The 20,690-nt window shown below is 41.7% G+C and overlaps 3 protein-coding genes across 6 annotated transcripts in view; 2 read left to right on the top strand and 1 right to left on the bottom strand.

Moving 5' to 3' along the window:
- ABAT (4-aminobutyrate aminotransferase) overlaps positions 1-7,892 on the top strand; it is a 60,655-nt gene extending 52,763 nt beyond the window's left edge. For all 3 annotated transcript variants that reach the window (XM_075058748.1, XM_075058749.1, XM_075058750.1), the window contains 5 exons: positions 833-970; positions 2,284-2,451; positions 3,176-3,322; positions 4,471-4,582; positions 5,732-7,892. In XM_075058748.1, the coding sequence (XP_074914849.1) occupies positions 833-970; positions 2,284-2,451; positions 3,176-3,322; positions 4,471-4,582; positions 5,732-5,853 (687 nt within the window). In that variant the 3' untranslated portion in view covers positions 5,854-7,892. The remainder of the gene's footprint in view (positions 1-832; positions 971-2,283; positions 2,452-3,175; positions 3,323-4,470; positions 4,583-5,731) is intronic.
- A 107-nt stretch (positions 7,893-7,999) lies between these two features.
- Positions 8,000-11,327, bottom strand: TMEM186 (transmembrane protein 186). Its single transcript, XM_075058754.1, has 2 exons — positions 11,251-11,327; positions 8,000-10,430 (listed from the first exon to the last, which is right to left on the bottom strand). Exons 1-2 carry the CDS (start codon positions 11,257-11,259, stop codon positions 9,693-9,695), a joined length of 747 nt encoding a protein of 248 aa, XP_074914855.1. The 5' UTR covers positions 11,260-11,327; the 3' UTR covers positions 8,000-9,692.
- A 2-nt stretch (positions 11,328-11,329) lies between these two features.
- Positions 11,330-20,525, top strand: PMM2 (phosphomannomutase 2). Of its 2 annotated transcripts, none has more exons than XM_075058752.1 (8): positions 11,330-11,478; positions 11,916-12,027; positions 13,010-13,086; positions 14,034-14,125; positions 14,852-14,951; positions 15,930-16,005; positions 17,089-17,204; positions 19,365-20,525. In XM_075058752.1, exons 1-8 carry the CDS (start codon positions 11,410-11,412, stop codon positions 19,467-19,469), a joined length of 747 nt encoding a protein of 248 aa, XP_074914853.1. In that variant the 5' UTR covers positions 11,330-11,409; the 3' UTR covers positions 19,470-20,525. The 2 variants fall into 2 exon arrangements, with proteins under 2 accessions (XP_074914853.1, XP_074914854.1); XM_075058753.1 differs by lacking the exon at positions 19,365-20,525 and adding an exon at positions 18,746-19,349.
- The last annotated feature ends 165 nt before the right edge of the window (positions 20,526-20,690 follow it).

The raw sequence follows: 20,690 nt of genomic DNA, 5'->3' as shown, positions 1-20,690 counted from the left end.
ACTTCAGAGAAAACAGAAAGCATAGCAAACTGCTTCCCTGTGTTTGCTCCACAATAGCTTGGGGTGGGGGAATTGTGATGCAAAAAAATCAATCCACAGACTTGAAGCTGTTATTTAAAAAAAAAAAACAACAAACAAAAAACACCAAAATAAAAAGCCAAATGCTTTCTTTGAAAGTCTGTGGATTGGCTTACTGGCACCCTTTGGAAACCATTGGGTTTCGAAACCCAATACAGCCTACACGGGTTATGGGCCCTGAAAGCTGTAAAGGGTATTTCAAGTACAAATGACACTACTAATCACAGCAACTGGTACTACAAGGTTAACTAAAACTTCTCTGTAAGCCCCTTGTCAGCAACAGGATTTCTGCACTATTTCATCTGATTAATTTTGAGTATCTGAAGTAAGTGACTAGAGAAAGCAAATTTACCAGATTACCTTCTTTAATACATTAGCCGAGTTTTATTTTCTGACACAAAATCTGTTTTCTTCTGTATTGCTTAGGTGGAATGACAGCAATGGCATAGCAAGCTACAGTGGTTTCCACTATATCTTCAGCTGAAATTTGTTAGAGCTTTCACACCTTTGTAGATAAATGTGCAACTAGTTACAATGTGTTTAGGGTATGATTTAAACTTAAGCATTATTCAGGAACAAGAGGGCAGTGTTAAATGCTGGAAAAACTACTTGTTAATTCCTCGTGCTTCCTGACACCTTTATAGCCAGGAATGCTTATGAGAAGTTGAAGTTCTGTTGCTGAGATTTAATCTTTCTGGGAGGAAATGTGCGAATGTCCTGAAAGGAGAATGTACCATAAATGTTTGATTTACAGGTGGAAGACCTGATTGTAAAGTACAGGAAAAAGAAGAAGATTGTGGCTGGAATCATTGTAGAACCAATACAGTCAGAGGGTGGGGACAATCATGCTTCAGATGACTTCTTCAGAAAGCTACGAGATATTGCCAGAAAGGTAATAAAATATTTCACTGTTCACTCAGTGGTAGCTAAACATGCAAATACTTCTTGGTGTCTCCAGAGGCCTTGCCCCCTGCCCCAGGCACTTTGAGAGCTTCACGGGCCTCCTTGGTAGCAGTTGGGGTAGTCATGTACAGGTATGTATTCAGATACAAGCAACCCATTGTCAGCACGGTATCTTCTCTTCCATTTGATGTGCACCTAGTGGTTTCCTCAGTCCAATAAATTTTCTTCTAATGTCTAAGAGAGAAATTACTCTCATTCATTAACTATGGATTTCGCAGCAGTGTTCTTTATATGATAATGCCAATTTGTTGAGGGGTTCAAACAATTTCAGAAGAGGCAGGTTTGGAAAAGGGTAATTTTCTGTTGACATATTTGGTTTTAATTGCAAGAAAAGCTGAAACACAAATTGAGTCCAACTGTAGAGTTGATGCTCCAATAAAACAATGAAAAGGACAGATGTCTTGATACTTGGAATGTGAAGTTACCTGTTTAGAAGTGACGACCATCAATAAGACCTACTCCATGCTTTTTTCACCCTCAAAACATTTGTTTGCTTACAGAGAAAAGCATAGGTGATGCTTGGAAAATTGTGTTCTGCTGTGAGAAAAAGCGGCTTTTCCCATTGTTAACAACTGCTCATGCAAGGGTGATTTAGTAAATAAGGTGAAATGAAAAGGTTTGCTTTGTCTAAAATGAGATGCTGTCAAAAGTACTTACCAATTAGTTCTAATTACAATATCATGATATAGCTTGATCTCCCTGTCCCAAAGTTTCAACGAAATAGTCCTTCACAGCTGAGTAGCTCTTTCAGCAGACTCATCTGAAAAGGCAGCTCTTCCAGGATCATTTTAGGCCCCTAGACTGAACAGATGATGCTGCTGGTATTGCCTTTGTGCCACAAATGCCTGACTCAGATTTGAGGCAGAGACTTCTTATTTAAAACAATCAAAACTCCTAAAAATGCTGTTCTGCCTCCCTCAGGAGCTTTGAAGATGCTCCCATATGTCTTCAGGTATCCTCTAGAAATGTTCAAGACTATATAAAAACACGTACTTTGTGAATTTAGGTAGAAAATATGTCTGTAGTGCCCTTCTGAAAAAACAGCTGAATTTTTAATTGTGAAACCTAATGTACAGTGAGTGGCATTGGTATGGGGGTTGAGGAGGGGAGATTTGGAGCAGTCAAGGGGGTAAAGGAGGGATGTTGCATGTAATTGGCTCGTATTATCTGTTCGCAAAGAGAGGTATTTTTGTTTTGGAAATGAGGGCTCACATTCCCTGCTCTTTACTTCTATCTCTGCAGCATGGCTGTGCGTTCTTGGTGGATGAGGTGCAGACGGGAGGCGGCTGCACAGGAAAATTCTGGGCACATGAGCACTGGGGCCTGGATGACCCAGCTGATGTGGTAACATTCAGTAAGAAGATGATGACAGGAGGATTCTTCCACAAAGAGGAGTTCAGGCCAAATGCTGTAAGATTTTCAATGAAATTTGAACTCTGTGCTAGTAGTCGGTGACCCATTCATAAGAAACTGTAAAGTCCATGGAAGAGACAAGCTTTCCTTCAGTAAGGCAGGCTCAGCTAGATGGACCTGCTATTTCATAGATACTTGCTTTATGCTTACACAACAGTTGTCCTTCTTCACTTCTATTCCAGTTGCTATCAGTCACAAAGGTCATAAAGCTGGTGGGAGGGAGTGGAGAACTGGGTTTAGCCTAATGAACTATCCTTCAGTACAAAATCCAATCACTGACACCTTTTTCCATAGGGCAACTTGGTATCTTCAGAGCTCATATGTCAGCATTATGGATTCTGTCAGCAAGATTTCTTCTTCACATTAATGACATTTTTGATGTAATAAATGGAAAAAAAAAATTAAGGGGGAGAACACAAAGCTTGAATGTAAAACCTGTATAGATGATGCTGATTTCTATGTCATCTATGGCCATGTTTCAATGAGATGTCAGAGCAGCAAGACAGAATGCACTAAATTTGTAGCATAAGGTAGTTGCCCTTTGTTTCTGCTCAGCAGGGCAGCTGTATTTTGTGCTTACAACAAAAAAAGGGGGTTGGTATTAGGGCATGCTTTTTCATACACCTGATGTTGACATTACCAGTTTGATGGCTTGTTTTTCTTTATTATAGTGATTTGCATATTAACATGTTTCACAACTTTCCCTCCACCCTTTCCCAAGCCCTATCGGATTTTTAATACCTGGCTTGGAGATCCATCCAAGAACCTTATGCTTGCTGAAGTCATTAAGGTTATTAAAAGAGAAGACCTTCTAAACAACGCAACCCACGCTGGGAAAGCACTACTGACTGGGCTGCTGGATTTACAGGTAAGCATCTCGAAGGATTACAGATAAGAAGTTTGCTGATCAGGTAGGGTCTGACCTCATCCAGTTTAGACACCTGGAGTAACAAACTCCAGCTGGGGACTAGACCACAATCAGTAACTTGCTGGTTTAGGTACTTCGCTGCAAGCCTGAATAACTGTGTCCCATTTGAAACTGAAGTAAACTTTCTTTTACTGACTTAAGAATGCTGATTTTATATAGCTTAATCCAAAACAGAGAGTCACCCCCAAATATCTGAAGGTATGAACTGCAGCTAGTTAAATTATTTTGCTGTTATCACAAGCAGCTAGCATTTCATTGTCCCAAAAGTTCTTTTTAAAGGAAAGTGCCTTCATATTTTGTTACAATTCCATTGGGCCTTTGAAACAAGAAAATTGTAGCTTTCCCTCCCTTGACTAAGGGAAATTCCTCACAGCTTCAACTATGCAGCCCCACATGACAAGGAAAATCAGATAGGCATTTAAGGGTAGGCTTGCAGCTTTCGCCTTTCAAAAGGCATTTTGTGCAGGATAAACCCAAATACATTCTCTGCTCTCTCCACAACTTCAAGGCATAGCAGGCAGGAGAACACAAAAAATTAATCTTCACACTTTGGAGGGCCAGAATACAACTAGTACTATCCAAAGAAATTTACTCTTAAAAAAGATGAGGATTGTAACAGATAGTAAGTGAAGCAGATACTACTAGCAAGTGTCTTAGTACAGGATAAGAATGAGCTGGTTTCTTAGCCCCATTCCAGATTATTTATGCTCACGTTTTCCTGGAGTGTGTTTTAGATGCAAGGTGCTTTACACTTGCTTCAGGAGGCTCGAAGTAAAATTTTACTTTACCCAGCTCAGGGGTGCAAATTCATTCTCGCTTCCTGCTCAGATGTTCATCTGCTTTGCAAGGAGAGAACCTGCCTGCTGTTGGGCTCTGCAGTCTATGGCTTTCAGACCTTTGTCAGAAAGGGGCGAACAGGACACGAGGTTTCGTGAGAAACCCAGCCTGTGCAGTAGCTCCACTCCACCGGAACGGAGGCGGCAGCAGGGTTTCCATGTGGCAGAGTGCCCAGCAGAGCAGAGCTTGCCACCAGGTGCCCTCTGTCACAGCAGCTGCCACCACGGATGCTTCCTCACCTCTCTTTGCAGGCTCGTTACCCCCATCTTATCAGCAGAGTGAGAGGAAGAGGAACATTCTGTTCGTTTGACACTCCAAATGATGCAACTAGAAACAAGTTAATTACAATAGCCAGAAACAAAGGTAAGAAAGTCTCTGTGTGTGGATTAGCTTCAGATGACAAACAGTAGCATATGTAATGCTTTAAACTTTCCTTTTTCGTATGGTATATGTGTACTACACTATCAGAGGACAGAAGTGAAGTTATGAACAAAGCTGTATTTAGACATTTCTGGAAATACTTGTATTTTCAGAGACATCGGACCAGTCCATTGCATGGTATATATGTTTACCTTTTTCTATAGGTCTGACGTTGCTGGAAGAGATCTATGTAGGGCATGAGGTTTTGTGACATAATGTAACTGTCACTCACAAAAACATAGGGAGAAAAACTATGAGTTTTATGGAATACCTAATAAGGAAATATGAGTTGCCTAAAATGGGCACAGATCTACAACTACAGAACTCTTACCCAGCTGTAGACAAGCCCCGGTATTGGGAGGGGAACCTCATGATCTGAAGCCTAACATTCTCTTTGAATTTAACTGTGTGTGGGTCATGGGTTTGCTGCTGTCAGTTTTTGCTGTTACTTATATGTCTTGCAAGAAGCAGGCATGATGCATCTAAACTATTGTGAAGCCAAAATTTTAGAGTGTAAAAGACTGGTATTTTTTTGTTCTTGGAAACTAAGCCAGCAGGGAGAGAAAGCAAGCTGTTTGTTTCATGGTAAACCAAGGTTATTCTTATAGGCAAGGTAAGCTCAGCTCCATGGTATGGATTTTCATTGTCCACAGATGTTTCAAAGAATTAATTGATTTTTAACGTCTCGTAATTAAAAACCAAGTAGTTTAAAAACAAAATTGCAAAGAAACCTACTATGTCTTGTTCTGGCATTGAGGTACTTAACTAGTGGAGTATTGCACTTTTTGAAGTCTCAGATGCTGTTTGAGCTCTGTGCTGGATGGAGTCTTTCCACTGAGGTTGGGATTAGTCCCAACACTCCCAAGTGTTTTACAGAACAGCTACAGGCACCCGCAGTGTTCTTCTGAGTTGCTGGGAAGCTTGAGGCCCCTTTGCACCACTGACTGGGTGCTGTATCATTGTGTGGTTAGCAGTGATTTGGGGAGCTTGTTGGCCCTCCACAGTGAGGTGAACGTCATTCAGATATTTGCATCTTCTCGATATTTGGCAAAGATGGAAATGACTAGAGGACCTCTTCTGTTCTTATTCTAGGTGTTGTGCTGGGAGGCTGTGGCGACAGGTCAATTCGTTTTCGTCCAACGCTGATCTTCAAGGATCATCATGCGCACCTCTTTCTGAACATTTTCAGTGACATCTTAGCAAACTTCAAGTAAAAAGCAGTTCCCTTGCACTGAACCGCTGATTATGAAATTAGTTTGCATTAATTCATGTCTTCTCTACTTACAAGATAAGTGTAAAGTCATAAACTAAGGTTTGTGTTCTGTCTGTAATCCTGCCCAAGGGAAGCTGCTCCATGCAATCTTGATCCAGGCAGAGCGTTGGTACTGGTCACCAGCAGGTACATGCAACTGTCCCGCACTGTGCATTTGTAGAAGCTGTGGCCCTCCACCTTCTGGCTTGGGTCATACTAATTGCCATCCTCTCTACATTCACGGTCCTATCTGATTGTCTAAATACGACCTGGTACAGTCTGTTTTCACAGGTAATCCCAGTAGATTTACTCTTGTGTCCAGAAGCAGCAACAAGTATGGCATAACACTTAAAAGCCACATGCCTGTCATACAGAAAGTGCCATTCTCTAATGGTAGCTGGAATAAAATCGGTGTTTCAAGGAAAGCTCTGCTTTCCACTACTGCCAAGTACAGTATTTTACAGAGTAATTTCCAGCTTTATTCCCCTGAATACAGACATCTGCCACACCAACTGGATCAGGATGCCATCAGCTACTCTGTGCCCAGCCTTCAGCCTACACATACTGCTTCAGAGGCACTAATGCACTCAAGCCACATGTGCAGCGCTGTAAGTGGAAATGAAGTACTTGTACTTTTTTCCTCATCCTGGATTTTAAAACTTTTGACTTCTCTTACAATCAGACTTGTACAGAGAAAACTATACCCTGAAGTATGTAATTTGACAAAGCTTACAGAATCATGTGAGATTATCTTACTATTTGCCCATAACACACAATAGCCATTAATTTATCTATGACAAGTTCTACATGAATACTTGAGGTATTTTGTAAAACTACCGCAGAACTGCTTGATCTTAGCCATTCCCTGACATCAGAGCCACTAAAGTGAAGGCCTAGTCCTAATTGCACATTTATAATGCAAAGTAATTCTATTTTTGTTCTAATAGTATATACTAAGTCATTGATACTTCAGAGGTCTTCTAGAAAGCCACAGGGATCAAAAAGTGTCAACAGTTCATTAATTTGTTTCTCTTCAAAGAATTGGTTTGGAAGTCTCTTTGCTTAAGGCTGACTTGAACTAGGTCTGGTGCTTTTTTTTTTTTTCTTCTTGGCTAGCAAGCATCTGGATTTTGCTAAGTTTAACATCATGTTGTGCACCAAAAAACAAGGACCACAGTGGACTTTATAGTTGCCCTATTAAGATCTGACCACAATTTTTAAGTACATAATAAGAGACAGAGGAGTTAAGATTTGTTTAATACGGCTACCAAAATATGAAAGGTTTCTTACCTGCTTTGAGAAGTGTTGATCATGGTTTTCCCATTTTATTTTTTGAGTGCTGGTATTGGGAAACTCAAGTACACTCACTTCTGCTAGCTTCAAAATAATGGGACTTCTGTAGGCCTCTCTGCAGAAACCAGAATTCTGGTACTAGCTGGTCAGAACCTGAGCAGGTTTTTGAACAGAGGTTGTAGAAATCTGGGGAAAGGGCTGGTAAATTGGTGGTCAACAAAACCTCATTGTCATCACTGTCCTTGTAAGCATATTATCAGCAAGAAGAAAGTCAAACCGAGAACTGTATTTGACAGCATTTTGGGAATTAGTTTGTTCGACATATCAGTGCAGTAGTTTTAGTAAATGTCTCTAGCAAGTCTTGTACTTTTACAGAAGCAAAGGTCCAGTAATTTGAAGTCTTACCACATCTTCACTTTTATTATGAATACTCTAGGTGTTTTTATAATTTTTACTGACACTCAGTAACTGTATAATTGTGTACAACATGTTGATGAAATCATGTTAGAGAATACATAGAAAGCACTGCAGCTGAAGCATATAAAGTTAATATTGTTTACAGCATACTGTGGACAGTGCCAAATAAGTGTTTAAGCAAATACTTAAATACACTTCATGGTGTAACTAGTAACTGCACACAGATTCATAACAAATGACATCTCATGTGTAATCAATATTCTTAAATAAAATATTTATAATTGAACTTCTCCAGGGGTTTTTATTTTATACCTAGTACATGCCTAAACTGAATCATTAGTGCATATTAAATATACTCTTATGAAAATCAGCCTCCAAAAACCACGTTGTATGCATACAGTGTATTTTGCTGCCATGGTCTTTAAGCCAAGGACCATTTTTCTTTTCCTTTTGATATTGCTGTACCACACAGGATCAGCCAAAATTTAAAATAAAGGAGCACCCATTAGGAAAAGTTCAACACAAATAAATAGTAAACCAGGGTTAGCCTGTGCACTTAAAGGGCACCTTTACTTACCTGCATCTGCTGAGCCACCAAGAGACACAGGTTTCAACACATGTGAGGAAGAAAGAGAAAAGAGTATTCCAAATTCCTCTATTGGTGAGGGTCAGTTTATTTGCCAGTTTCAAATGACATAACAGCTAGAAGAGCAGTGGAAGGAGTTCACTTGCTTTTGACAACTCACAAAAAGTTTTACATGTTGCAAGTGATCAGGTTTGATTCTTTCTCGAGTTTAAATCCCGCTCCTCATTTCTGCTGAGGTTTTGGAAAACAAGAAATCATACCAACACCACAGAATAAGACCGCTGTCTTTCACAGACACAGATGCAGGGGTGATCAGCCCTGCAAGTTCAACAGAATACAAAGTACATATATTTTGAGCCTTAATTCAACGTAGCTTTTAGGTGTCTGTCTTACCTTTTTTTCTTTTCATTTTAGGTAAACCCAGACTGGGGGAATAGGGATTGGAAAGGGTATTTGGCAACAGAGCTTTTGATGTTAAAATATGCCCAAATCGGGAAACACATCAAGGGATACAGATGACTTGTTTCCCAGGCTATATGCTATTCTTCACAGAAGACTGCTTGATTCACATAGTCCAAGATACTTTTGGTAACATTTACTGACATTTTTGCAACTCAAAGTGTTACAGTATTGATTAAACATCATTCATACATACAAAAAAACCACAAACATGAATATATGCAAAGAAGGACAAGAAGTTTCAAATTTTCAGATGATCATTAGGATCCAAACTGAACAAAGGATCACAGACTGTCCCTGTAATTCACAGCACCATAGTTTAGGTGTGTTTTTTCCAATGGGAAAGCAGTTTCTACGAGAGGCTCCCGAAATGCTGTCCCAGTCTTTAACTTACCCTTAGGGCTGAACTGGCAACGTGTCTTGGCAACACGCACCCTTGTTTTGCCCAGTTACGTTCACATCCTGGAAGACCATGCCAAGAGACCCCACTCTCCTTATACAGCATTATATACCGCTCTTTCCAGTTACCTCAACTGCATTAATGCATGAGCCTTATTTATCGTATGTATGTACGAAACAAGTTTCAATTTCAAGAGATTTCCCAGTCAACCTCAATTTCACTAAAAGACTGAATTTAAAGTGAGGATGCTCTGGCAGAGTTACTGCATTTCACTTCAAGAGTTTTTCCTGTTTCAAAACAGCCTAAGAGGCCAGCTGAAAGAGTCAGCGTCAGCACCAGTAATTCGGCCTACCGCACGTTCCAAGTAGGACAGTTTAGACTGAGAACTGCTGGTGACAGTGCACTATGCACATCGCTGTATCTGACATGGAAGAGATGCTGCTCACACCTTAAACAAGCTGCAAAGACGTTTAATCCAGTGGATTGTTCTTTACCATTTCTACTTTCTACACTGAGTGCACTTACCCACAGGCTTTGCATAGGAAAATGACTGAAGTATGTCAGTTTGGTAAACTAATTAAACTTCACAGAAGAATAAGCGCAATGAACATGCAACAAGGAAAACCACGGGAAATTAGCTGCTGTATCACTCAGGTTTTCCAAATATTTGAGTAAACTTCTGTCTGTCTACAATCTGACCAAACTTAATTGTAAAATATAAAATATCTGTACTATTATACCGTTTGAACTGGAGAAGTAGCTCCTCCTTGCTATCTCCAACTTCATCCAAAGTCATCACTGTCTCTATGGGACAGTAAATGTCATTCCGTTTTCCCCAAAATGTCAAGTGGGCCACTCTGACGGTACGGCCAGTTTCATTTAAGTAGATGAATCCAATAATTCGTCTGAAAAAGTAGCTCATACCATACAACATTGCACCAGCAAAGACCGCAATGCCAGTTGTATATATGAGGATATTCTGAGAAACCTGGTCTTGCAGATAGAGGTAGCAGATGGGAGGCAGCATGACCACGGTGGTGGCAGTCTGTAACAGCTTCAGTCTGGAGAGCACCCTGCAGTACTTAATCCCCGGAAACCTGTAGACCAGTTTGAACTCTTCTGTTTTCACATCCACAGCCTTCTGTTGGACCACAGCAGCAGGGGCCGAATGGCACAGACGCACAGGTGGCTCTCGCTGTCTCCCAAGATAATTAAGACCACCATTAACTCGCTGGTTTTGTGACTGCGAACACTCCCACGTACCAAAAAAACACAGTAGGCGAGCATCTTCCTTCTTCCATGACCTTGTCCAGAGCCGATTTTGTGCACATCTCCCAAAAGACGGTGCCACACAGACTTTAGTCCTAATTCTGCAGAGCCTAGCCTATAAGGAAATATTCCCACAGGTCACTGTTTGAGTTGTCTTTATAACCGAATCGCATTTAGCTCAGAATCTGTTCCTCAGGCACTTAAAGACAGTAAGCTTAAGCCCCAGCTCGCTGTAATCTAATACTTTAGTGCTATGCTAGGAAACTGGTACTCATGCTTGCATCCCTGCCTGCAGATGAAGAGGGAAAATACTTTTGATGACGTACCTGATACCGAGGTTAGCTCACTGAACTAACGCCCTGTGGCATCCCCTGCCTCCCTCTTTCTTTGAGCAACGTCAACGTGGAAGCACCAGCACGGCGGGTTGCTTCTCAGCAAAGAGGGTCTGAGAACCCGCGGCTGCTAGCCCGCGAAATCAGGGGAATAACCACGGGAATAACAATCTTGGGGAAACAGGAAAAAGCGGGCTAAGCACGATGAAGGGGGGAGAGCACGAGCGACGGACCCGGACCGAGGGACGCCATCGCTCGGGATCCCGCCCCGGGGCGGGCAACGGCAGAGCTGGCGGGGAGATGAACGCCGCTGCCCCCGGCCCTCCTCCGCCGGGACCGGTGCTCCCGCGGGGGGCGGCCCGCCCTCCTTCCCTTCCCTTCCCGTTCCCGCCGCCGTTGCTCGGCCGTTAGGCGCCGCGCGCGGCCGCCCCCCGCGCCCCGCCCCGCTCGTGAGGCGGCCGCAGCCGCTGGCGGCCGAGACGCGCTGCCGGCGCCTCACGGCGGTACCGCTCACCCCGCGCCCGGCCGAAGGGAACGGAACGGGGAACAGAACGGCAGGGCAGCCCCTCTCCTCCCCGCCCCGCCGCGGCCCGCTGCCCTCACCACGGCCATGGCTCCGCCGTCCGAGAGCGGGGCTCCGCCACCGCCCCCCGCCTCTCTCCCTCTCTCCTTCCCTCCGCCGCGCGGCACGGCGGGAGGGGGCGGAGCCCCCGCTTCCCGGCGGCCCCCGCGGCGCCGGCTCCGCCGTCCCGGCCGGTCGCCATGGCGCCGCCGCAGCCCGCCGCGCTCTGCCTCTTCGACGTGGATGGCACCCTCACCGCCCCGCGCCAGGCGAGTCCCGCCGCGGCCCCCTTCTTCCTTCCTTCCTTCCTTCCTTCCTTCGGGCTTCGCCCTGCCTGGTGGCCGAGCCCTGGCGCGGGGCTGTCGGAGGGGCCGGGGCACGGCGTCCCCGCGGGCCGGGCTCCCGGCCGGCGGCGCTTCGTCGGTGGCGCCGGGCCGGGCTTCGACACCGGGCGGGCACGGGCTTTTATTGAGGGGCTCTCGGCCCCGAGCCAAAAGCACGGCGTGTGCGCACGGCGGGGTCTGCCTCCGCCTCCCTGACGCCCCGCGAGCAACTTACCTTGCCGCTTAAGGCAAAAAAAACCCCAAAACAAAACCCCCTCCCTTCTTCCTAAAGATCCGCACCGTGTTGCAGTTACCGCGAAATAGAGAAGCCGGTCTCATGGTAAGACTGCTGACGAATCTAATAGTTTCGTTTTGGAACATAGAAAATCACAGCGGAGATGGCCGCGTTTCTGCAGAAGTTGCGTCAGAAGGTGAAAGTTGGAGTCGTGGGTGGTTCAGACTTTGAAAAGATCAAGGAGCAGCTTGGCGATGACGGTAAGGATGGCGACTGATGCAACCCCTTGCGCTGAGTGGCCTGCAAGGAAGTTGTGAAGGTTAAACGTAGGTTAAACCCCATTCATTCTCCTCCTTCCTTGCTTCTAACGTTTTTCCTGGTTTTGTCGTGCTGCACTCAGTCTACGAAGAACCATTTACAGGCATTCAGAAACTGCAACCTGTGTTTGCATTTTACAGATATCTTGGTGTCTTATTAAGGGATTGTTACTAATGGCAAAATCCTGAGTCTGTGACAGTACCTTACAGGGCGTTTTAACTTTGTCTTTTACAGTGGAATTATGTACCTTACGTATACGCATGCAGGCTGCTTCGTTGTCGAGCGCATCCCTGAAGGATCTGATGTTGTTAACTGTGGGGTTATGATGCAGAGATGGATCCCCGCTTTAGTCCTTTGAGCGGCATTTCCTTTTCTCTATAAAAGACTACCTTTAATGGTCTTTACCGAATTGGGCCACTGGTAGCCTTCCTTAACGCCCAAATAACTCAGAATTTGTTTGGCTTACAAGTGGTCTCCAGTAAGCCATCTTGCATTGTAGTAAGATTCTTGCAGCTCTTGGACATCTACCGTAGATTAGCAATGCTGAGAAAACAAACCTAAAATGGTAGTATTTGATTTGCTCTCTAGCCAAGCCTTGTGCCAGGTTTTTGGAAGATTTGAGGTGTTCAGTCACTCCCTTACATTTAATGCAAAGAGACATACTTGCAGGAGAGGAAGAGCCCTTAAGCAAAAGTACAGGTAACTTACCTGAAAGATTCCATGTGATTTGAGGTGTGTGTTAATCTTGGAGAGAAATGAGAGTGGTTTTCATCTTGTGCTCGATGTTATGCTGCTCAATCTTTCATGCTAAATGAAATGATCTAATGTTTGCTGTATTTTAACCTATTTAATGTGTAAGACAATTCTGCATTAAACATACAGGGCAAGTTACAAGTTACTGTCTTTTTGTTTGGTTGGTTGTAGTGGTTGAAAAATTTGACTACGTTTTTCCAGAAAACGGTCTTGTAGCATACAAAGATGGGAAATTCTTGAGCAAGCAGGTAAGTGTGACATTTCCACTAAAGTGAAAGAGAAATTTTCTAAACAAGATTTTGCTTTGTTGCTACAGTGCAGTCCTCTGTAATCACCCTTCTAACTAAGGCCAAAATTGCTGCTATTTTCATGTGTTGCTTCTGTAACAGATTATTCATTTGGTGCTCTGATTCATGTAATGGCAATCTTCACCTTAAGCTTTATTCCTTGGGGTATTCTCCAAACTAAAGCTATTGGATTCTGGAGCGCCTGGTCGAATAAGAACAGTGAAAATCCTGGAACAGCCTTTCCCTCTGTTTATCTATAGGAAACGTGTGCCCAAGCCCTCTGCTCCTGGAGGTCCTATGGAATACGGCTTTTCATAGCTGATGCCTGTTGGGCCTTAGGGTTCAGAAAGTTTCTTGTAGCTGCTTTTTAGTGTTAATTCAGAGTGCACATTCTGATACGTTGCATAAACTAGAAGGTAAATACTCTAAATTAATATAAATGTACATCTGATTCTAGATACCCTAACCACCTTCATCGGTTCAACACAAGTAACAGAGATGAAAAATTTAAAAGAGATCCTGGCTGAAATTGCCAACTTGAGCAGTGGTTTCCAATTTACTGCAGTAACCATCTCCATTTCTTCATGCTTGGCTACAGTAGACATTAACTGCAACTTTTTGTTTAGGTCTGCAGTCTTTGGCCCCCACTGTTTCCTTCTAAAGCAGGTACTCATAGGGAGTACATTAAATGAGAGTTTGGTGGTTTGGTTTAAAAGAAACAAAGTAAAAAATAAAAATGAGAGCCTTTAGTTAATACCCTGTGTGCATCAACTGAGAGTTACTTATGGAAGGCATGTTTCTTTGTGGTATTAACCATGCCCGATTATCCAATGTCTGCATTTTCCATGCAACTTGTTTCTAGAATCTCAAATTCTGGACTCTTGGTTGAATGGTATTTATTTTGTTAGAACATTCAGGGTCACCTGGGTGAGGACATACTTCAAGATCTAATCAACTACTGCCTGAGTTATATTGCAAAGATTAAACTGCCAAAGAAAAGGTATGTGCATACATACATCTCAGTGTCACCATATTCTCCACATTATAGTGTTGAGCGTCAATATGTAAAGCAGGCTGCTCAGCAAAAAATGAATACTTTGTGTTTTAGGAGCACTGTATCCGTGAAACAGCTCAATCCATGTGTACAAAGACAAGCTCCCAGCTGGAGCATAGGATTTGAAATACTGATTCAGCATTTTTATTTAAGAGGGAAGAAAGTTCAATTTCAAAGTAGGAGCATTTCCTTGACATGTTTGGAATTCAGCAGCATAATGTTTTCCAGAAATTAGAAGTGTGCAGTAAGATCAGCTCTATGTGACATGTCAGGGTGCAGCTGACTAATGCTTACCATATGTGAGGACAGACAGAAACACTGCCAAAATCGCTCTAAATTTTGCCGCTTCACCCCAAAGCTGACAGACTGGCCTGTCAGGGTCTGAGAATTGGGTTGGCAGGATGCTCCAGTCATATTTTTAAAACGAAATCATACTTTTAAAGCCAGTAAGAATGATGTTGAGGTTGCCAGATGCAAATAAAAGTCCAAAAGACTCCTTGATGCCAGAGGTATTGGTTCCTACATGTTTGGGGGTTTTATGAACACAAGGAGAGGCTGAAGGAGACTTCTGATTCCCATTGTCTTCGGAATTAAACGGAAGTTCATTGTGATATTCAGTATTTTGAGCAATTTTTCATCTATTTTCTGTCTCGTTAATCAATTCTTTTTCAGGGGCACTTTTATTGAGTTCCGAAACGGCATGTTAAATGTGTCCCCCATTGGACGAAGCTGCAGCCAGGAAGAACGAATTGAGTTCTATGAACTTGATAAAGTGAGTTGCAACTCTTGAAAAATATCCAGCTCTTCTGGAAGAGGCAGTTATGGCCAGGTTATGGTTTCTAAAAAGCTTTTATACACTGTGAAATTTTTTTCATTTTAATCCTTTCCAGGTGTTTTAACTAACTTCTTCATTCAGACTTCAGGAAATGCACAATAGGGTTTTCTCATTGCAATAGTTAACAATGATTACTTGCAGAAGGGATGGGTTTGGCTTACGTTTCTTTTCCTGAAAAGCACTGTCATAGATAAAACCATACTTCTTTGGAGTGCTCTTTAGTATACCAGCCTATATGCATTCAAATCAATAAAACTATTCCTTCTTTTGACATCATCTCTTTAAAGCAGAATTTAAAAGCTGAAGTCAAACTATTCACCATTTATTTTCCTTTGTACACAGCTAAATGTGTGAGGCTGAAATGAATCTGAGCCATGGTATCAGAGTTCTGTTCCCTGCTACACCATAACAACTGTTTCTGACCTGATACAAAACCTGAAATCTAATTCCTCAAAAGAGGTCTTTGCCTGTGTCTCAGTTAATGGATGCTGAAAAATATCTAAGCCCAAGGCATTCTGAAGATACCCTTTTTGGAGTATATGGTGTTGGAACATTAGTACCAGTTTTGAGACTCTTCCTACGCCTCAGTCTCCCCATTTGTAAAACTGAATTTTACCAGGAGTTGAGTGCACTTCCTTAGTATTCTAAGATTTTCAGGTAGAAAAGCAAGTATCACAGCATGTATGTAAGGTTTTGCTCTCATTTTTTACAAATTGGTAACAGATTGAAGTGGAAATATTCTCAGCATGCTTTCAGTAATAATAAAATGTAGCTATATCACACTAGTCCTGGTACTCAGATCTTTGGGTATTTTGGGGGTGGGTTTTGGGGTTATTTTTTTATTGATGACTTAACACAGCACATAACTGATGTTTGGTTTTGTTTTGGTTTTGGTTTTTTGGGTTTTTTTAACAGAAGGAACATATAAGAGAGAAATTTGTAGCTGATTTACGAAGAGAATTTGCAGGAAAAGGCCTCACATTTTCTATAGGTATCAGATAAAAAGAATTTCATTTAAAACCTCATTTAATTTAAATTTCACTTAAATTGTATCCTCTTATGGCTGTGGCATATCCTATCTCATCTGTGTAACAGTTAGCTTTCTGGGGGTGGTTGCAGGCATTGCATGCAAGACTAAGCCTCTTTTTCCTCTTGGGCTTTCATTTGGTACATTTTAATTGAAATCCATCAACAAAGAGAACTTCATTGCTTGTCATCAGTTCACTGTCTTTTAATGTCAGTTACGTGACTGATTCTGCTCATTTTGAAACATATTACATGCTTCTGATTAGTCAGAGTTGTTTCTGTGAACCAATATTTGATCAGAAATACTACATCAGTAATGTTCCAGTAGCCCTTGGTTCTTCAGCTCTGTAGCTGGATTGTGTGGGAGGAAGGAGAGGAAATCCAAAAGCAAGCGCAAGCTTAAAGAGAAGAGCAATAATAAGGGGGAATTGATTTTCCATGCTTTTTTTTTCTCTTTCCCCCAATATACTACCATGTTCTTGCCTTTTATTACTTTCCAGAATTATAAAAAATTATGGTTGCGATCAGTGCTGTGGTATTGAAACACTGAAGCAGAAATGAACTGTAATATAGCTCTCCTACAGCATGTTGTAAATACCTTTTTGATACCCACTTCAACTGGGAATCGCGCTTTTATGTATTGGTAAAATCCAGGGATTTTTGAACTGGAACAGTTGTCCTCTTAGGCTGTGTTAAAAAGGCTAATTTGGCTAATTTCCTCCTTTTTCTATTCTGAAAGCAAAGATTAAATGTAATTTTTAAAAAAGGTTCAGTTTGAGAGCAGTGAGCATTTGAGAACATTCTATGACTTTCATATTTGTTTAATGGGTAAATAATAATGGGTAAATCACAACTGTAGTAACTGATGCCCTATAAAACACTTTCTGTAGTTTTAAGACTTAACTCCAGCATCTCATAACATTTCTGTGACTTCTGCAAAGCTCCCTCTACCAACAGTCTTACCCAGTTTAGTTTTTCTCACTTACTCTCCCCTCAGAAATGTGTTCTTATAATAAAACAAAGTTCACTTGGTTCATGTCTATTCTAGGAGGCCAAATAAGCTTCGATGTGTTCCCAGATGGCTGGGATAAGAGGTACTGCTTAGGAATCATTGCCAATGATGGATACAAGACGATTTACTTCTTTGGAGATAAGACTATGCCAGTGAGTATATTGTTTTGTATATACATTTCAGCGCTTCTCTTTTAAACCACAAGCACTGTAGGTTCTAACCAATTGCCTTATGCCTGACAAGAATTGAAGTCAGAATATAAATAAGTGTCCGTGTTTGTTTAACTAGCTGTGCAATACTGCTCAGCATAGTGCTGGGAGATAGCTGTGAGCATAGAATTTTTTCTTCTCTTTACTGAAGTGAACACAGTGTTCTTGACAGACTTAATAGAGTATGTTTTTAAATTGAACATCTGTAATTTCGTTAAAAACCTAGGTGACACAACTATGTAAATCTGATTGTCCTGTTTGGTTATTGTAGATGGATGCTTCTTGTTGGCTGGTGTTTATTAAATGTATTTGTTTTCCATTGCATTTAATACTGTTCCTTTGGCTAACCACTCTGTCTCCACACAGACGAACTGAAACTGTATGTAATCCCTGTCCCTAGTCATTGGGGAGAGCTAACAACTCTGCAGGGTGATTGAGAGGCTTTTGAAAATACTGAGCAGAGACCTAACTAGAGCTACTGAGGGCAACGGCAAGCACAAGGACTTGGGTGAAATTAAGGCTGTCTGAACATGGCCAAGGGACAGTGTCAGGCTAAGTTTTATTAAAAAAGGCTTAGTTTTTGTAAGAACTTACAGTTTTATAACTGTAAGTTACAAAGAACTTCATAGCTTTAGGAACTTAAAAAGGCCAAGTTTTATAAGAAAAAGACAAGGTTTAAATTAAAGGGCTTTCCCCCCTTGACACCAGCTGCAAAAGTAATCACCTGTCCCTCTGGCATAGAGTTTATGGACAGTTGACTTTAAACCCTATAATTGGCAGTGCAGCATTTTCAGAGTTTTGAAGTAGCAAGAATTGCTGCTGACTCACTGGAAAGCAGTGTGGCAAACAACGTACAAAAATTAGATAACTGCTTCCTGTAGTGCACGAAGTTGCGGCCTTCAGCAATCTCTGCTCGTGCAGGTGGCAGCTCCTGTTTCCTGAGCCAGCTGTGAAAGGATCTTTCATTGCTCTCCTGTGATTAGAAACCAGTTACAAATGTCACATCAGACCAGTAGCTAGCAAGGCCATGTCCTGGTTTCAGCTGGGATAGAGTTAACTGTCTTCCTAGTAGCTGGTACAGTGCTATGTTTTTGAGTTTGGTATGGAAAGAAAGTTGATAACGCTGATGTTTTCAGTTGTTGCTCAGTAGTGTTTAGACTAAAGTCAAGGATTTTTCAGCTTCTCATGCCCAGCCAGCGAGAAAGCTGGAGGGGCACAAGAAGGTGGCACAGGACACAGCCAGGGCACCTGACCCAAACTGCCCAACGGTGTATTCCATACCATGGGACGTCCCATCTAGTTTAGGAACTGGGAAGTGGGGGCAGGGAATCACTGCTCACGGACTAGCTGGGTGTTGGTCGGCGGGTGGTGAGCAATTGCCCTGCGCATCATTTGTACATTCCAATCCTTTTATTACTACTGTTGTCATTTTATTAGTGTTATCATTATTAGTTTCTTCTTTTCTATTCCTTATCTCAACCCAGGAGTTTTACTTCTTTTCTTGATTTTCTCCCCCATCCCACTGGATGGGGGGGGGGAGCGAGTGAGCAGCTGCGTGGTGCTTAGTTGCTGGCTGGGGTTAAACCATGACAGGCCAAAACACTCCTGCAATAGCAAAGGATCAACAGTCTTAACAATAATTTAACTAAAAGGGAAGAAAACCAAGCTAGAAGGAAGAGGATAATGCAAGTAAGTTACAAACACCATATGTTGGTATAGTGTTCTGTAACAAACTGCACACCCCAATATTAACAAGTAAACAAATTTTATAAGTCAATACGGGGTTGCTATCCAAAACTAAAAACATGGCTAAACTTACACTGGGAGTTCTACTCTTTCATTACCAACACTAATGTGCAGGTCAGGAAGTTCTTGTGCAAGTGTTCGTGGTATTCAGCAGACGTTTCAGCACAGGTGTGCTATAAACATATTATGCAAAATCTCAAAATGGTGGTTTGCCGTTTTTCAGCTTTCTGCAAGACATCTTGGTCATGACTATGTTCTGCCCCTTCTTTTTGTAATTTCCTTTTCCACCCCAAGACTGTGACTATACATTAAGTTAAAATTAAATTCTCTTCTGCTTTTTTCCTCTTCTGTTTTCAGGGAGGGAATGACTATGAAATTTTCACAGACTCCAGAACAGAAGGCCACAGCGTCACATCCCCACAGGATACAAGAAGAATCTGTGAAGAGCTATTTTTTAAATAAAGGACTTACTTAGAATTCACACTTACAAAACGGTTAAGACAGCTTAATAACAACTCAAAACATCTTCCTTCATTCTGTATTGTTTTTTGTAATTGATCATGAATAGCAAGTGCTTTGCAGGTCAGTCATTACTGAAGAGAAATGTTTTAACTGAAGAGAAATTTGCTGACCAGTGGAATACAGCAGAGCTTATTTAGCACCATCCTTTCACTATTTCCATTTGCACAAGTATTTTCTTCTCCTTTTGGCTGGTTGTTTTTTAAGTTATCAGTAAACTTCCTCAGCTAATTAATTACACCAGGGTGGGGAGGCATAATCTGCCTATAGTTGATTTATGGTCTTAAAATCAGCCTGCAAGGCTTTATCCCTAGTTTTAATTTTGAAGCTGCTATTTAAAAGATGAACTTTTTAGAGTTGTTTTTTTAAAATACTGCGTTGTGCTATGAAGACATGAATTGTAAGACAGTTGGGCTTTTCTTGTTTAAACTGGAAGATGAGTCAAAGAGACAGGTTTTATTTCTTTCTGGGGGTGGGAAGGTAGAACTGAGCCAGAAGTCCCTGACCTCACACATGTTCCAGTGATGGTCAGAAGGTGCATTGAGTCTACCACCACGGGAAAGGCTGGACCAACTCGTGCTAAAGTTACCCCCTCAGTACAGTTGCAGTGCCAATGCACAGTACGTTTCAAGGTACCTACACTTTTTGCAGACTGTTTTTAAATCTAAAAAATAAAAAACAATGTAAAAATTAATTGAAACAACTTGAGCACGGTTGCAAAATGTACTTCTGTCACTAATTACATTTCTGATTTTCCTGCTAAGACATTAAGGGTAGATGAGATTTTAGTACTAAGGAAGATTACCTAAACTACATTTCTATTAAAATTCAAGTTGAAGCATGACAATCAGTGTAACTGTTAATATTACTTTTCTCATCTGGCATTAGGAAAGTAATCTTGTGTATGAACAGTTTAATTTAGTAAAGGAGAATAAAATCTCATCATGAAAAATTACTATTTCAATTTGTCATTTTGGCAAATAAAATATGCAAAGCAGACCTGTCGTATGCTGCCTGTCTGTACAAAGAAATTATTGACTTCCATTTTTCCAATTCAAAGTTTATGCGACACTTACTTACACAGTAAAAATGGGGAGAATACAACCTTTGTGTACAAACCAAAATCCCCAAAAGGGCTTACAAAAAAGGAAGGGGAGCTGTGAT

The sequence above is a fragment of the Buteo buteo genome, chromosome 27 (assembly GCF_964188355.1).
Source record: "Buteo buteo chromosome 27, bButBut1.hap1.1, whole genome shotgun sequence".
Classification (NCBI taxonomy): domain Eukaryota; kingdom Metazoa; phylum Chordata; class Aves; order Accipitriformes; family Accipitridae; genus Buteo; species Buteo buteo.
Note: the sequence above shows the minus strand (reverse complement) of the source record. Positions and strands in the feature narration are given on the sequence as shown.

Bases quoted from the DNA above. Each gene is read 5' to 3' on its own strand.
- PMM2 (XM_075058752.1), top strand. From the start codon at position 11,410: ATGGCGCCGCCGCAGCCCGCCGCGCTCTGCCTCTTCGACGTGGATGGC. The intron at 11,479-11,915 runs GCGAGTCCCGCC...TTTGGAACATAG, and splicing joins CCCTCACCGCCCCGCGCCAG to AAAATCACAGCGGAGATGGC. The intron at 13,087-14,033 runs GTAAGTGTGACA...TTATTTTGTTAG, and splicing joins GGAAATTCTTGAGCAAGCAG to AACATTCAGGGTCACCTGGG.